At 42.0% G+C, this 18,271-nt stretch overlaps 1 protein-coding gene across 5 annotated transcripts in view; it reads right to left on the bottom strand.

Moving 5' to 3' along the window:
* Positions 1–367: 367 nt before the first annotated feature.
* The window catches only part of ralgps2 (Ral GEF with PH domain and SH3 binding motif 2), a 151,108-nt gene continuing 133,204 nt past the window's right edge, over positions 368–18,271 (bottom strand). For 3 of the 5 annotated variants that reach the window (XM_071345644.1, XM_071345645.1, XM_071345648.1), the window contains 11 exons: positions 16,902–17,039; positions 16,734–16,824; positions 16,404–16,607; positions 16,080–16,231; positions 7,196–7,250; positions 6,687–6,764; positions 5,538–5,643; positions 4,328–4,420; positions 2,308–2,413; positions 1,719–1,810; positions 369–1,641 (listed from right to left, as the gene is read on the bottom strand). In XM_071345644.1, coding sequence (XP_071201745.1) covers positions 1,612–1,641; positions 1,719–1,810; positions 2,308–2,413; positions 4,328–4,420; positions 5,538–5,643; positions 6,687–6,764; positions 7,196–7,250; positions 16,080–16,231; positions 16,404–16,607; positions 16,734–16,824; positions 16,902–17,039 — 1,145 coding nt within the window. In that variant the 3' untranslated portion in view covers positions 369–1,611. Of the gene's footprint in view, positions 1,642–1,718; positions 1,811–2,307; positions 2,414–4,327; positions 4,421–5,537; positions 5,644–6,686; positions 6,765–7,195; positions 7,251–16,079; positions 16,232–16,403; positions 16,608–16,733; positions 16,825–16,901; positions 17,040–18,271 lie in introns of all 5 variants that reach the window. The other 2 variants (XM_071345646.1, XM_071345647.1) reach the window with 2 other exon arrangements.

Here is an 18,271-nt window from a genome sequence, read left to right as displayed (position 1 = left end):
CAAGGAAACTAAAACACTAAACAACATCGTTAAAATGAATTCTGAATGGCTCCAGATAGCTTAATGTGTGTGTCTGCAGCAGTGTGTGTGTATAAAACACACACTCAAGAGTTGTGAAGCAGGTTAGCTCAGGACCTGAATCTCCCACTCATGTTAAAGCAACAACAAAACAACAAGTTGAGATAAAATCATTTGTCTGGTGTTGAAGGGATACTTGGGGATTTTGGTGATGAAGCCCTTTATCCACTTCCCCAGAGTCCGATGAACTCATGGATACCATTTGTATGTCTCTGTGTCCAGTATGAAGGAAGTCAGAGGTAGTTTTGTGAGACAATGCTAACTAGTGTTAGCACAATGACTGGAAGTCTATGGGTATCTGTTAGCATGCTAGTAGATACCAATAGACTTCCAGCCATTGTGCTAACACTAGTTAGCATTGGTTTGCGACACTACCTCCAACTTCCTTCATACTGGACACAGAGACATACAAATGGTATCCATGAGTTCATCGGACTCTGGGGAAGTGGATAAAGGGCTTCATCACCAAAATCCCCAAGTATCCCTTCAACACTCCCCCATCTTTCACCCTGCTCTATCGTTCACCTTTTCACAGCTTTCAAGTCTTTAGTGTTAATGTGTGTGTGTGTTCTTGGGAATCTAGAGCCTTAACAAGTGGACAGAGCACAGACAGCTGTCCAGAGAATAACCCAAAAGCCTATTTCTAAAAGAGATATAAGTGGGTCCATAACAGTGGAATAGAGGAAAGCTTAGACACTGGGTTTATGGTATGGGTGATGTGACCTAGCATACGTGCTCACATACATAGGCCCGAGAAGGGGAGGCTCTGGAATATAAAACAGTTGAAGACATTCAGGACGTGTGTGTGGGAGTAGATTCTGCTGGAATAGATTGAGAATCAGAGCCCTTCATATTCACAATGCTGCAATCACACGCTCACTCCCCCTTGTCCGAGTGTGTGTGCTTGTGTGTACATTTGTGCATATGTGAATGAGCGAAAAGTATGTCAGTTTTGTGAGCCCAACTAATGTCAAGTGTGTGAAGACACCATTGGGGTCTTGTGTGTGTGAGTCAAAGTGTGATAAAGAAAAGTGTTTAAAATCCCAGTCCAGTGTTGTTTGTGTGTGTGTTGTTGTGTGTGAGAGTCCTGCCCTACAAAGTGCAGACTGTCTTCCACCAGACCTCGGTGTGTCAAGAAGAGGGGGAGTGATGAAAAACAAGGATAAAGGATAAATAATGTCCATCCATCCCAAGAAAGAGGAGAGGAGACATCCAATAGTTCCACGAGGTTGATAGTCCACTGGAAAAAACTACGGAGACAACGAGAAAGGAGAAGTGGTGTAGTTCCCCATTCAGTAATCTACGCAGCCAAATTAACCACTGCTTCAACACACTCATACACACTTGCACGCACACGGCTCCTTAAGTTAAGGCAGTGGTGGCGGGGGGGCTGCCGTGGGGCTGGGGTCAGGGTGTATAGGTCAGGGGTCATGGCAGTGAAAGCTCCTGCTGCTAAGTCACTAACCCTCCTTCTCATCTCCTCCCCTATTCCTTTCTTTTATCTCTCTATCGTTCTGTCCTCTTCAGCAGCACTCATTCAAAGGACATCAAATTGGCTGGCACCTGGAGAGAGAGAAAAGTGTGAGGGCTAGTTGGTGTGGGTATATGTGTGGGTGAGTGTGTGTATGTGTGTCTGTTACCTGTTGTCTGTTGCTCTGGCAGGCAGCACTGAGGTGTTTGAACCACAGCAGGGCGTTCATTTTGTTCCCTGCCTGGTACTTATAGGTGTTACCTAGGAAACACAGAGACACACGGTCACAAGATGTCACTGTAGCAAAGAACTGGGATTCAGTCTCCCATCCCCATCTGTGTACAGCAGGAGCCGTGAAGCTGCCGCAATACAGAACATATGAGAACAGAGACTTAGACTGTGTATGTATATATGTGTGTGTATATATGTGTGTGTGTAGGGAGAAAAAGACAGACGGTCAAATATGACAGGCATGCAGTACACATAGCAGACAGGGATACTGCTGGGTCAGACAGACAGGAACCTGTGTGTGTTTGTGTGTGTCGGTACACACGTGTATAAGTGTGTATGCATGTGATCACATTTGCATACAATATGGGTGTATAGTGCATGTGAGAGAGAGTATGTATGGGGTGTGTTGAGGATTTACACTAAGGACATCCAGACCATCTGAGGAAAGGAGATAAGTAGTTTGGCAGAACAATCCTGTCTGTATGTGATTGGCTGATTAACTGTCAATCAAAGTCAGTCAGTCTCACCATGTTCAGAGTCTGTGAGCAGGAAGATGTCAGGATGTTCAGGGTCGTCTGCCATGATGGCCATTAACCCCACGACACACACACTCTTACTGCTAGATGACTTGAACTGAAGAGAAGATAGGGAGAAAAGTAGAGAAGAGGAGAGAGGGAGAAGAAGAGAGAGGAAGAGAGAAGAGAAGGGAGAGGGAGGATAAGAGAGGGAAAAGAAGAGAAGGTAGAAGGAGAAGAAGAGAAAAGGAGAGAAGAGAGAAGAGGAGAGAGGGAGAAGAGAAAAGGAGAGAGGAAGAGAGAAGAGAGGGAGAAGAAGAGAGAAGAGAGGGAGAAGAAGAGAGAAGAAGAGAGAAGAGGGAGAAGAAGAGAGAAGAAGAAAAGAGAAGAGGAAGTGAAGGGAGAGGGAAAAGAAGAGGAGATAGGGAGAAGGAGAGAGGGAGGAGAGAAGAGGGAGGAGAGAAGAGAGAAGAGAAGAGAAGGGAGAGGGAGGAGAAGGGAGAGGGAAAAGAAGAGAAGAAGAGAGAAGGGAGGGGAGAGGAAGAGAAGGGAGAGGGAAAAGAAGAGAAGATAGGGAGAAGGAGAGAAGAGAAGGAGGAGAAGAGAGGGAGGAGAAGAGAAGGGAGAGGGAGAAGAAGAGATAGGGAGAATAAAAGAAGAGAAGGGAGAGGGAGGAGAAGAGAAGGGAGTGGGAGGAGAAGAGAAGGGAGAGGGAAGAGAAGAGAAGGGAGAGGGAAGAGAAGAAAAGGGAGAGGGAAGAGAAGAGAAGGGAGAGGGAGGAGAAGAGAAGGGAGAGGGAGGAGTAGAGAATGGAGGGAGGAGAAGAGAAGGGAGAGGGAAGAGAAGAGAAGAGAAGGGAGGAGGAGAGAAGAGGGAGAAGAAGAGAAGGGAGAAGAGAAAGGATAGGGAGAAGAGGAGAAGAGAAGGGAGAGGGAGGAGAAGAGAAGGGAGAGGGAGGAGAAGAGAAGGGAGAGGGAGGAGAAGAGAAGGGAGAGGGAAGAGAAGAAAAGGGAGAGGGAAGAGAAGAGAAGGGAGAGGGAAGAGAAGAGAAGGGAGAGGGAGGAGAAGAGAAGGGAGAGGGAGGAGAAGAGAAGGGAGAGGGAGGAGAAGAGAAGGGAGGGAGGAGAAGAGAAGGGAGAGGGAAGAGAAGGGAGGGAGGAGAAGAGAAGGGAGAGGGAAGAGAAGAGAAGGGAGGGAGGAGAAGAGAAGGGAGAGGGAAGAGAAGAGAAGAGAAGGGAGAGGGAGGAGAAGAGAAGGGAGAGGGAGGAGAAGAGAAGAGGAGGGAGATGGAGAAGAAGAGAAAAGAGAAGAACAGAAGAGGAGAGAAGGGAGAGGGAGAAGAAAAGAGAGGGAGAAGAAAAGAAGAGGAGAGAAGGGAGAGGGAGAAGAAAAGAAGAGGAGAGAGCATTCTGATATTATTGCTGATTCTTATAGTCCTATACGAGTATACTGTACTTATATAAGTACTATTTCTGAAACCTAACACAAACTACAGATTTTTTTTTTTTTTGTGAGAGTTTGAAAACAGTTGTCTCTGCAGACTGCACTCAGTTTGTAGGGAAGATGGCGCTGTATGTGTGTGTTTCCCTGCCACGAGGTTCCCATTACCCTGCGAGTGACACAGAGGACTAGGATTATATCCTTGGTCTCATTATCCAATGAGTGCTACCAGATGCTGCTCCACTCTTAAAATCCCTCCATCCCCTCCCACTGCGCTAGCCCCTAGGCCCATGACAACATCCCTTCATCAGGCGCTCCACTAGTTTTTCATTCCTCTCGCTCTCCCCTTCCTCTGAGCTCCTGTGCAGTTTCAAATCTGCTGTGTGAGTACCGTTACCCTGTCAAACTGATACTGGCCACACACACACTTTCTTGCTCCCTCCCTCTTTCCCTTTGCTTCATTTGCTTGCTGGATTTATCACACTGGAACAATGAGGCAGCAACAGCCAGGTCTGGAGACCCAGAGTGTGTGGAAGGGGATGGTATGAGGGAGGGAGGGAGGTGTAGAGTGGGAGGGCTGAGAGAGACTTACATGCTTTCTCTCTGTGGCCTTTAGGGACTTGGCAGGGTAGAAGTAGAGCTGAGTTCCACACAGAGCCACCCAGAACTTGGTCCACGACGCTACCTATACACACAGGGGTCAGAGGTCAGGGTTTATAGGTCATACGCAGTAGTCACTTACACCAGTCTATCAATGCAATACAACTTTAAAGATACACCTAATACATAAAACTAGTTTCAGGGCAACATACAGTACACATAAATCAATAGGATATGCTTATAACAGTAGTCCATTATTGAAGACCGAGTTTAGGCTACTACATAGACCAGTACAGACGCAAATATACATTTATGTTATCGTGGAAATCTGTGAGTTATGTTGGCTACAGATATAATTCTGTTGCCGCTTGTTTGCTTCAGCAGAGAGACATGGACAAAGAAGTAAATATGGAGCAAGTGAGATGTAGAGCAAGACAGAGACGGAGGGACGGAGAGAGAGAGAGTATGAGGTTTTTCCAGGCCTGGTTGGTTGGAGAATAAAATATCTGCTCTAAACGAGACCTGCTGAGAGGAAATACAGGCTCACAGAGTAATAAAAGACTAATGGAGTGTGGCTTTGACTGTGCGTGTGTCGCGTGCATATTCAAAAGAAGAGAAAGAGGGAATCATACAGAGAGACCGAGAAGTTGTTATATCAAAGAAAACAGGTCTTATGTCACCTACTGTAAACCTTATGCCACCCTTACGTAACCTTATATCAGCTCTGCCAGCCTCAGGCATATAACCATGTCCAGGTGAGTTTCCATCCCAGAGCGACAGCAGAGAGAAGCTCATTAAATACAAATAACAGTCAGGATGACAGCAATAGATGAGACAGCTGAGATACAGCAGGGAGAGAGGGAAGAGAAAGAGCACGGAGAACAGGGGTAGCACAGTGAAAGGGCAGAGAAACAGAAGAGAGGGAGAGAGAGGGAGAAATAAAGAGAAAAGGGAGCTGGTGGTTTGAATGTATTTATGAGTCTCTGAGGTATACTATTTTGTTAAGTCTTGAGAGTGTTTCTACAGCACTGCTGGGCTCTCACCATCAACACACAGCTACAGGGACAACCCTGACAAAACAGATGGCTGGCTGTGTGGGTGTGTGTGTGTATGTCCTTCTCTGTCTGTACAGTACACGTTTTGGTGTTCCTTCTGTCTGTACGTACAATATGTTCTGTGTGTGTGGTGATGTATGTTCTCACCGTGGGTTTCTTGCCCTCCTTGAGGACAGTCTTGCGTCGTAGGACTCCCTGTACGGTGACGGCTCCAGGGTACAGGTGCACCGCTAACTCCTCAGACTCTGCCGAGCTACAGCAGAACACAGCATGGTTACAACACACACATACTCATACAGAAACACACACAAACAGACGCACACACCATGACAAGGACATAAACAGACATGCACTCACAGGAATAGGAAAAGCACTTTGTCTGAAGTATGGCCAGTCGGAATCTGCAGGGAAGTTCCCTCATTAATCAATATCTGAACTGACCTATCTGCATATTCAATCAACTGTGTAGCAGCAGTATTTGGTTTGCTTTGAATCAATTCCACAGATGCATTTTCCTTTCAATAGATTCCTGGGAGGTTCCAGTGCAGAGTCTGTCTGGCTGTGATCACAGAGAGTAAGAAGAGGGCAGCCAGTGGGAGCAAGAAGGAAACCAGTGAAGCATTAGAGAGAAGAGAACACAATCCATCATAACTGTATGGAGCTAGAATAGAAGTCTATAGCAGGTCCTCCCTGACTGACACAGAGCAGAGCTCCCAGCAGTATGACACTGGAAACTTACTAGAACATTCTGAATCTGTCACCTCTTACAAAACCTGCAGGGTCCACATTGCATAATGATTAATTGACGATCCCATATCAATGTTTGAACAGTAAACAAGTCATTAAAATATGTGTGAGATATGCCATACAGGGAGAGCAAGAGTGTTGCTAAAATGGTCTGGTTTAACAGAGAATCACCCACAGAGGCCCACCACCTGATTATACCACAAACACACGTTATGATCTTCTATCCTCGTGGGAACCTAAAATTAATTTCCAATCAAAATCTTATTTTCCCTAACCCCTAACCCTAAAATAGCGTTTGTCCTCATGGGGACGTGGGAAATGTCCCCACAAGGGAGAATTTCCCTTGTTTTACTATACTATATTAGAAGATAGAAGAACCAATCCCCCCCCCCCCCCCCCACACACACACACAAGCACACTGGCCCCAGGCAGAGATAGGAGCTGTGGGATATGGGGGCAGCAGATGGCAGGGTGGAGAGGTGGTTGAGAGGGGTGTAGAGGAGGAGTAGGGGCACAGAGGAGGAGTAGGGGCGCAATGTGTGTGTGTACCTGCTGGGCCTCAGGCCTCCTCTGTAGGGGATTCTGGCCACGCGGGTCACAGGCCCCAGAGAGTGATAGAACCGAGTCCTGTTCAGGGTGGGACAGGCACAGGGTGGGGGCACGGAACACTGTTAAGGTCAGGTTCTCTCAGCGTGGCTCATTGTAAAGGTTCAGATTAGTGTTAAGGTTGTTGTCGTTTTGGCAAAGTGTGAGGGTTGGGTTCAGGACGGTTGTTCAGGTTCTTTCAGGACGGTTGTTTTTGGTACAGATCAACGGACGGTGGGACATAAGGGCTTCTGTGACCTGTTACTGTGTTTGAACCTCAATACGTCAAGACTGTGTTCGCCCACTGAGCTGAAGCCTAGGCATTACCAAAACACCTCTGTCACACTAGCATGGAGCCGGTGAGAGAGACTAGGAGAGGAGAGCAGCTCAGAAGGCAGCAAGTGCTGCTTGCCTGTAGGCTAAGCTTTGGTCAAAGACCTTCTCACATCGTGTGTGTCTGTACAGATTGTTACCTCTCAAAGGCTGGCCAGGACATCTCTTCGCTGAGTTCTGAACCTTCACTGCTCCCTGCAGACAGACAGAGACGTGTTACTGTCAAAGTCAACAGACAGGAATGATGTTAAAGGTAATTATGATGCAACTATGGTGGTGATATGATATGAATTACAATTATCATCCTGAATATTAAGGCTATACTTCATGTTACACACAGACACTCAACCATGCAAATTGGCTGGGTTATTATTTATTTGGACATCACACATTATAGTCTTACTCTTATCCAGACATCACACACTCACTAAATCACATCCAATATCATACACAACTTACTCAGATTTACTACACACATATCTTGACTCAATTTTCTAACATCTGTGGCATTGGCTCACAGGCAAACAGGCAAGGGAATAAAACAAATATTGCTAGAACCCGTTTTCTTGAATTGTAAATATCAGACATTTGAAATCTCTAATTTTGACCGTCATAATACCTCATGACAGTAACGTTACAAGAGCTAAGTATGGCCGATTTAGACTGAGAATATTAAAGGTGATGATAGTTTGAGTGATTTCCTTTACGGTCCATTGAGGTACTTAACACTGTTATAGTCTCCCATCATAATGATTTGATCGTTTGTTGCCTGTAAATTCAATAAATTGGTATAACATTTTTGTTAATTAATATCGTCACACCTTTCGAGTTCCTTTGTCCATGACAGAAAATTATTTCACCACCCCCATTCCTTTTTCCAAACAATTTAATCTAAGGATGTAGAGTGAGTTTCCTGTAAACATTATATGTTATATTCCTTTTCTTTTAGCCACATAAAGACTGATCATCTTTTTTATAATCTGCTAAACTGGTACAATTATAACTGGCTATGCTTATTCCCTCCTTACCATAACTAGATACAAACTTCAGGACAGGAGTCCCGTCAACGGGACAGTTGTAAATCATGCAGCGCGTAATGTCAAAATCACAGATTTTAGAGAAACAACAAATGTCGGTACATATACGTGTCTGATATCAGCTGAAAGCTTAAATTCTTGTTAATATAACTGCACTGTCCAATTTACAGTAGCTATTACTGCGAAAAAATGCCATGCTATTGTTTGAGGAGAGCTCCTAACAACAAAACAGTTTTTTCACCGCGATAGGTTTGATAAATTCACCTCTGGGGGTGAAATGTGTACTTACATTCTGAAATTTTGCTCTGATTTATCATCCAAAGGGTGCCAAAGATATGAAGTGTCGTTTTGTTAGATAAAATCCTTTTTCATATCCTAAAAAGGTCCATATAGCATGCACGATCAATTTTGTATTTCCACTCGTTCAGTTTGCAAAGAAAGGGATCTGAAAATCTCACCCTAAACGTTGTTTCAACGAGTCAAACCACGTTCGTATCTATTCCTCAGAGATCCTAGAAGGTAACAAGACTTCAATATTTTATTAGGGGTGTAGTATATCCTACAGGCCACCATATTTGGTCAGAGAGCGACGCCTTCGTGGCACGTCGATCACTTGAACGACTGTATTGTCAAATAAGCACCAATCAGGGTCAAACAAAGCTAGCTAGATGGCCAATGAGCTGGGCTTTACGGGAGTATCCCGAAACCATGTATATGTCGTAAAATGTAGCTACTAACCTTGTACGACAGCATGTCTTTTCATTTTGGACAAAAATAAGAATATTCAGAGTTATGAAGTTATGAAAACTGGTTGTTTTGCAAATGTTGAACTTATAATATGAGTACTAATACTTGTATACAGATTTGACGATATTCTTGCAGAAAAATGGAATATGAATGCGAATGTCTCCTTCACGATTTGCCCAAATGTACCTGGGGACTTCACACTAAAAGTCTTGAGTCATACTTCAAGTTATCCATCTGAAACTTAGCACATAAGCTGTTGCCATCCTGTGGACACTATCGGTATTACAACCAGAGTGATGGCTATAACTGTGACCTTTCCCTTGCATTTCAAAGATGGTGGTAAAAAACACTTTGTTTTTTTCTTTGTATTTTCTTCTACCAGATCCATTGTGTTATATTCTCCTACATACATTTCCACAAACTTCAAAGTGTGTCCTTTCAAATGATACCAAGAATATGCATATCCTTGCTTCAGGGCCTGAGCTATAGGCAGTTAGATTTGGGTATGTCATTTAGGCGAAAATTGGAAAAAAAGGGGCTATCCCTAAGGAAATCAGAAATATTATGAACACAGAGTGGATATTTGGAGACTAAAAAAAACTAAAAACTTGAGAGATATACATGGAGGAGACTAAATTAAGCTAGTCATCTTGACTACTTTGTCTCTTTCTTTCTTGCATCAAAGGTTAAAAAAGTTAATAGGAGACAGAATGCGATTGGATCATCATCTAATTGGCCTTCACATAATTTCCACATGGATATTTAATCTAAGTTTACTGGAGGACAACTTATTTTTAACTAAGATAGAATAATTCAGAACTGAATTTTTCCAGTTCAATATATGTTCAGAAAATCCCCTTATTGTTTGGGATACCTTTAAATGTACCTTCAGAGGTCATTCAATTCAATATTCATCAATAATAAAAAAGCAGTTTCTGGCTAAAGAGACAAGACTAACAAGGGAAATACATGAACTAATCGTACAGATAGCATAAAAACGATACTACAGAGATAAAAATAAGAGAGGAAAAGAAAGAAATGGAGGAACTTATTCAAGAACGATCTAATGTAATCTAATACAAAAATAAAGCAAACTGGAAGGAATATGGATTAAAATGCACCCAAATTCTTCCTGAATCTCCAACACAAATAATTTGCATAAACTCATTACTGAAGACAGAGTCATCTATGATTCTCCGAATTATATTTTAAAAGAGGAAGCTAAATATTTTAAGCAGATGTTCTCTTTTCCGTCTCATCCTCACCCACTGAATGACGATTACTGTAAGGAATTCTTTTCAAATAATAAAAATGGAAAATTAACTAAATGTACAGAAAGATCAATGCGAAGACCAAATTACAGAGGAAGAACTTTGAGGCTATTAACTTCTTATTGCTGCAGGGGCAGTATTGAGTAACTTGGAAAAAGGTGCCCATTTCAAACGGCCTCGTACTCAATTCTTGCTCGTACAATATGCATATTATTATTACTATTGGATAGAAAACACTCTCTAGTTTCTAAAACCGTTTTAATTATTTCTCTGAGTGAAACAGAACTCATTCTGCAGCCCACTTCCTGACAGGAAGTGAGATTTCTGAAATCGAGGTCTCTGTTCTAGGGCTTGCCTATAAATGGGCATGATACGTATTAGTATACATGCACGTCATACACCTTCCCCTAGATGTCAAGAGGAGGTGAGAGAAGAAATGAAGTGATTATCTTGGTCTGAGGTGGAATAAATCCTCTTGGAATGACGTGTCCGCCATTTCCTGTTTTCTGAAAAGCTCGAAGTTGGACCTGGAATCGCCTTCTGGAAAGCTGTCGTTATAGGCGAATACTATCTCTGGCTTTGATTTTATTTGATACATGTTACAATATCATCGTAAAGTATGTTTTTTCAATATAGTTTTATTAGATTATTGAATTTTTTTCGGGACGTTAGACGTGTTGCGTTGTTTGTGTTTGTTGACGATGGAGAGCTTCGCGCCACTTGGCCAGTGTGCTTGCTAATTCAAGAGGGAAAAACGATGTTCTAAATCCAAACAACGACTGTTCTGGACAAAGGACCCCTTGTACAACATTCTGATGGAAGATCACCAAAAGTAGGACCCATTTTATGATGCTATTTCATATATCTGTCGAACTGTGCTATCGCTACCGTTTGCCTTGAATCAATGCTGTTGTGTGTTAGCTATTGTAGTAAGCTAATATAACGCTATATTGTGTTTTCGCTGTAAAACACTTTAAAAAATCGGAAATATTGGCTGTATTCACAAGATCTTTGTCTTTCATTTGCTATACACCATATATTTTTCAGAAAGTTTTATGATGAGTATTTAGGTATTTGACGTTGGTGTCTGTAATTACTCTGGCTGCTTCGGTGCTATTTCTGACGGTAGCTATGATGGTAGCAGCAATGTAAAACTGATTTATACCTCAAATATGCAAATTTTTCTGTTTATTGTTTGTTTATTCACATTTTTCTATTTATTGTGTAACATGTTATAGGACTGTCATCTGATGAAGTTGTTTCTTGGTTAGTTAGGTTGGCTTTGTGCATGCTACCTGTGCTGTGAAAAATGTCTGTCCTTTTTTGTATTTGGTGGTGAGCTAACATAAATATACGTGGTGTTTTCGCTGTAAAACATTTTAAAAATCGGACATGTTGGCTGGATTCACAAGATGTTTATCTTTCAAATGCTGTATTGGACTTGTTAATGTGTGAAAGTTAAATATTTCTAAAAAATATATTTTGAATTTCGCGCCCTGCACTTGAAGTGGCTGTTGTCATATTGTGCCCGGTCTCGGGCTTGCAGCCTGAAGAAGTTAAATCCTTTCATTTTGGAAAAACCCCAAGGCTTGATGGCATACCGGTAGAGGTATATCAAGCCTTTTTTTATATACTCAAAGCTCTATTGTCAGATTGTTTAACTACTCCTATAGAAATGGTAGTCTGTCAGGTACTCAGCAGAAAGGTCTGATTTCCCTATTATTAAAACAAGATCCTGATGGCAAATATAAAGATCCAGTCTATCTTAAAAACTGGAGGCCTCTTACACTTCAATGTTGTGATGCAAAAATACTAACGAAATGCATAGCACTAAAAAGGTTTTACCAGGTATTGTTCATCCTGAGACATTATTATTATTATTTATTTTTTTATTTTTTACATGGATGATACATTGGAGATAATATACGACAACTTCTAGAAATAACAGATCATGAAACATCTAAGAAGCCAGGCCTGGTATTTATAGCGGATTTTTAAAAGGCCTTTGACAAAGACCGGATTTTATTTATAAATGCCTGGATATTTTCAATTTAAGCGATTCTCTTAAAAAATGTGTAAAAGTAATGTATAGCATTCCCAGGTGTAAAATAGTAAATAGCGGCTACTTAGAGTTTTGAATTGTCAAGAGGGGTTAAACAAGGGTGCCCACTGTCACCATATCTATTTGTTATGGTCATCAAAATGCTAGCTATTAAAATCATATCAAATAACGTTAGAGGATTAGAAATCCAAGGCTTAAAAACAAAAGGTGTCCATGTATGCCGATAACTCAAGTTTTATGTTAAGTCCGCAAGCTAGATCCCTGCAATGTCTCATAGAAGATAATTTGTCTGGACTTCTCTGGACTAAAAACGTATTATGATAAGTGTACAATATTACGTATAGGATCTTTAAAAAATACAACTTTTACATTATCCTGCAGTTGACCTATAAAATGGTCTGACGGTGAAGTAGACATACTTGGTATTCATATCACAAAATATATAATTAAGCTCTCCACAATAAATTTTAATAGATAACTTGTAAAAATAAACAAGATACTGCAACCATGGAGAGACAATACCTGTCTATATACGGAAAAATTGTCCTGATTAACTCCATAGTCATATCTCAGTTAACTCCTTTATGGCACTGCCTACTCCTGATGATTCGTTTTTCAAAACATGAGGAAAAAATATATATCTGTGCTGCTAAACCAGACAAGATAAAGTGTGCCTATCTATATAATGAATAGGTTGGGTTGAGATAATTAAATATAAAAGCACTAAACCTCTTTCTAAAAGCTTCACTTATTCAAAAGTTTTACTTGAACCCTAAATGGTTCTCAAGTAATTTACTAAGAAAAGCGCATCCATTGTTTAAAAATGGCCTTTTTGCCTTTATGCAGATTGCCATGTCTCTTTTTCGATTAATTGAAAATACTTTTTTTCAAAGTATCTCTCTTTTTCAAACAAGCATTGCAGAGCTGGCTACAATTTGAATTTCATCCCCCTGAAAGAAGAACAAATATTACGGCTGAACTCAAATGTGCTGGTTGATAAAATACTGGTATTTATGGGAAAGATGTTTGAAAAGTGTATTTTGTTTTTAAATTATATTGTAAATTGGAATGGTAGAATTATGTATTTCATGGAGTTATCAGAATTATATGGGAAGGTCTGCTCAATCCAAGATCACAACTAATTGTACCCCAAAACTGGAGGAGGCAGGTGGCAGCGGGAGGAGGTAGGGAACTGGTCTGTCTGCCCAATATAAAGGATCAAAACTGGCAGAGGAATATAAATAGCATATATAGGAAAGTATACCAGTGTCATTTGAGGATCAGGATATTGACAACTGTGCCATACAGATTGCAAAAATAGTTGGGAAGAGATTTTTGATGTACCGATTCCATGGTACAGGGTGTATGAGTTGATATATAAAATTTACTTAAGATTCAAGACTTCATGCTTTTCATCTAAAATTATTATATAGAATTCTTGCCACCAACAAAACGTTGAATATTTGGGGCATACAATCGTCGAAGCTATTCAGATTTGGTTGTGAGGATACAGAATCAATAGACCATTTATTTTGGTATTGCCCTCAGGTAGCCTGTTTTTGGTCACAGGTTCAGGAATGGCTGAAAATGCATAACATTGATCTAAAATTGACCTTAGAAATAGTACCGTTACATGCTGACCAGACCGGACACGTCGCGTAAGCGAGCGTCGCAAAGTAAATTTAGAAATCCATGTTATTCAATTATTGCGCGCGCCAACGAGCGTCTGAGTCGCCAAGGGCTAAAATAGAACTCCTTTCTATTTCTGACGCAGATCGTGCTGAAAGTCCTGCCTCTCCCACCTCCTCATTGGTTTATAGAAGCAGGTACCCACGTGCCATCTCCTCATTGGTTATACCTATGTGGGTGATTGAAAGACGAAATGTTTTGCCGGTTGTCGTCGTAAAAGTGTAGATGCCAATCACCATATGTTACGGATACAAGTGTTCTGTGTGTATCCTGTGTGTATTTCTTTTCTCTCCTTCTCCCCTACTCACAGGTGACCATCATCATTCCCCAATCAGTCATCAATCAGTCGCTAATCAGAAGACACCTGCTCCTTTTCCCTTACCCAATCACAGTCCCTTTCCCTTGGTTTAAAACCCCTGTCAGTTGTTTTCTCTCCAGCTCAATCTCTTTTGTAAATGCCTTCTGTCTGTAGATCGCTTGTGTGTTTTGCAGCTACATGTCACTTGGTCCCCATCTGTGAGTATTGTTTTTGGTAATGGTGTTTGAGTGTTTGTTTGATGGTGGGAAAAGGGGGTAACCAGACAAGTTGCCCTTGGGCTACACTACCCGTAGTTAAACTTTGTTATATAAACACTAGTTAGAACTGGGCGGACCACCCCCTGTATTTTTGGTTAGTTAGTTAGCTGTTTGTGAAGTAGGCTAGTCTAGCTTAGGGGTGTTTTTGGATTATTATTTCATTCCTTGGGTCCCGCTCAGCCCCTTTTCCTGCTCCCCCCATTTACCGTGTGTTTATAAATAAACATTTAGTGTTTGACGGTAATTAAGTTGTCTGTGGTTATTTTTGTTCTCACTATTACATTGTCACTATAATAATTTGCATGAGTTGTGTTACGGGTCCCATTACCATCACCCCTAGATTGTCGGGCCAAAGGGATTCGTAACACCATATAAGTTCAAAGATGAAAAAGCCTGGAAAGAGGAGAGATGACTAGAAACGATTCGGTTGGCCGTTTTATGTGTGGATTAATTGTCGGAGTAGAAGACTTTGGGCATTTCAGGTAAAATAACAACTCAATGTTTATATCCCAGGACAAATTAGCTAGCAACAGCAAGCTAACTAGCTAAATTGCCATACATGTTTAATGCTTTCGACCTGTCCCAAAATGTATGTAATTGGTTCAACCTGCGTGTCTGCGTGTCGTGATCACGTTTGGTGTAGGGGGACAAAATACATTCATGCACGATGGCGCACGCGCGCAGCCGGTCTGGGTTCCGTGTTAGGAGATCTGGAGAGACCAGGTCAGTCAATTACTAATATACCAATGCTCTTAGGAAAATAATTTATCTTCAACTCACAATCTGTGGATTCTATTCGATTAGACAGATTGAAATTCTATGTTCAAATTCACAGCATAGTTGAAAGATATATGGTGCATAGAAATCTGAAGAGGGTGGCCAGCAGAGATGGGTGGGATGGGCTAAAGGAAGCTGAGGGTTGGGATGCGGGATTGGAGACAAGTGGGAGTGGAGTTGCTGGGCGGGGGATAGGATAACAGTCAAAGATAAACGTTTTTAAAAATTACGTCAAAATAAAACAAAAAGTACGTTTGAATGACACTGAGGGGCAGTGTTGTTTAAGTTAATTCCGTTTTGCCTGAGGCTGATGCTGTGCAGGTGTTTGTACACATGCAATATACACACACCCTCCTTCAAATGCACACACACGGACACACACACACATATAGTGCCATACATGCACTCAAACATATTCAGTTGGCCTTGCTTTTATGATTTTTGTTGTCCTTGATTTGATGTATTTTGTTTTTTGCATTGTTGTTTCCTTTGTCTTTTTTTCTCTTTTGTTCATTTTGTGGGTTGTTGGTGCATTGGGGGGGGGGGGTTTGGGGATGGGGAATGGAATTATTGTGTTTATTTTTCCCAGGGGGGGGGGGAGAGAATGTGAGGGCGGGTCTTGGATGGTTGAGGGGCAGATCTTGTGGAACTGTAGGGGGGGGATCTTGAAGGGCTGGTGGGAGATCTGTTGATGTGCCCGTGAGCAGGGCGTTGACCCTGGTTGCTTCGGTGTGTCGCTCTGGATGGGAGGCTGTTAGATGACTAATGTGATGTAGTTGTTGAGTTGCTTCACTGCAAGTATATTGTATGTTTCAAATATTCAATAAAACAGACAGGAATCAAAACACAGTTGTGTGTGTCTAACCCAGTGAGATGCCGCTGGAGAGCGTTGAGCTCTCAGCTTGTCCTCTTGCAGGGGTGTGGCTCTCCATGACGCTGTCGTCCAATAGATGACGAGAACCAGCGTTGGGGAACGTAGCGCTCTTAAACTCCACCGTATTCATCTTATGGATAAAACTACAGAGAAACAAAATAACTATTAAAAACATGATAATGAACCAATGCAGTAAAATTTGCAAACCCCCTACAAAAAGCTCATAGGGGTGATTATGGCATACAATACAGACGATGATGGGGTAATGGATGCTATAGTGAGCTAAAGTGAGTCCGCAGTGTTGAGGTGACTCACTTGTAGCCCAGGCTGTGACACTTTCTGTGTCCGTAGGGGAGGAGGTTCCTAGGGGAGGGGGGTGTGGGAGGGATTTTGGTTCCGTCTGCAATGGGGCCCTTATGGCCACAGTGAGGAGACGCAGAAGCGTCAGGACCTACGAGGTCCTCTCTAGAGGCAGTAGAGCGAGGGGTGCTGGTGGCTGGCTCAATCTTCAACGACAACCTGAATACAACACAACCCATGAGGACCACATGCCACACCTGAAGCAGACACTAAACACACCTGATTATGACTTCCAATAAATGTCACCTTATCAAACTCCATTAATGTAACAGAGCCACTACTCACTTGTAGTTGTCATCCTCCACAAACTTCTGTAGCTCCTCAATGTACCTGACTGAGTTGAGATACTTCTGGACATGAGGCAACACTGGTATATCTACAAAGACAGAGAAAATAGTCTTATGGTATGGAGCAGGGAGTGGTGTGTGCGTGTGTGCGTGCGCGCGCATGTACCGTAGGTGCAGGAGCGTTGCAGGTCAGATATTATCCTCAGGATGTTGTTCATGAGGTTGGATCTCTGTTCATTCTCCAGGATGCTGCCAGTAGAGGGATACGCTGAGTCTATATATGTCAGGTCAGACAGATACATCCCTACAGAGAGGGAGAGAGAGGGAAACAGTCTGACTTTTAGACAGTCATGGGTAAACACTATTAAACACAAGAGATGCTAGGCTAAGTAGAATCCTGGAACACTAACATATACTAGAGTAACAAATGCAATGGCGAAGGTGCATAAAGATGGAGGAATCAGATTTGACATCATAGTTTAAGAACTCTGTGGGTAGTGCTAAACAAAGGCGTGCAACATGGTTCAATGTGCCAGTAAAACAGCACAATCGAGTTGTTTTTTCAAATTGCCGCCATCTTGGAGCTAGAATTGAGATCATGTGTAGTGAGCTAATGCCTTTACAAAAAAAGTGTAACGAGAGCAATGTACATGGCGAACTAGGCAAACAAGGCATTTGTGGTAAGTACATGGGGGCCGACATCTTTATGTACCTTCGCCATGGGAACTAACATCACTTCAACATTTACTTTCATACAAACACACAAACATGAACGCAAACAGAAAACAGAAACTGCTGACTCAGTGAAAAACTTTGCATTAGTTGCCCTGCAGACCAACCAATCTTTCCTTCTCTCCCTGCCTCTCCATTTCTCAGACCTCTGTTGTTCCAGCCAACTGAGGACACGGCCCATCTGACCGAGGTATGATTCAAAACAACACCAGGGAGCAGAGGTCATTCCAGACCACATACTGACTAAGCCCTACTCCTTAGTCAACACACACATTCTGATCACTCTCACACACACGCAATTTAGTCATTCATATATACACAAACATGAGTGTTGAGCGATGGTGTTAACTCTACTGTATACAGTGCCTTCAGAAAGTATTCACATACCTCGACTTTCTCCACATTGTTGTACAAAGTGGGATTAAAATGGATTTAATTCGATGTTTTTTGTCAACGATCTACACAAAATACTCTAAAACTGGAAGAAAAATAATTTTAAAAATGTGATTTTATCTTGATTACCTTGTCAATACATGTTAGAATCACCTTTAGCAGGTATTACAGCTGTGAGTCTTTCTGGGCAAGTCTAAGAGCTTTGCACACCTGGATTGTACAATATTTGCACATTATTATTTTTCAAACTATTCAAGCTCTGTCAAGTTGGCTGTTGATCGTGGCTATAAAGTCATTTGTAAGCCTTGCCATACATTTTTATGCCGGTTTAAGTCAAAACTGTATGTCATCTTGGTAAGCAACTCGTGGGTTATTGTCCTCAACAGGTTATTGTCCTGTTGAAAGGTGCAT

Source organism: Salvelinus alpinus, chromosome 16 (assembly GCF_045679555.1).
Source record: "Salvelinus alpinus chromosome 16, SLU_Salpinus.1, whole genome shotgun sequence".
NCBI lineage: Eukaryota > Metazoa > Chordata > Actinopteri > Salmoniformes > Salmonidae > Salvelinus > Salvelinus alpinus.
Note: the sequence above shows the minus strand (reverse complement) of the source record. Positions and strands in the feature narration are given on the sequence as shown.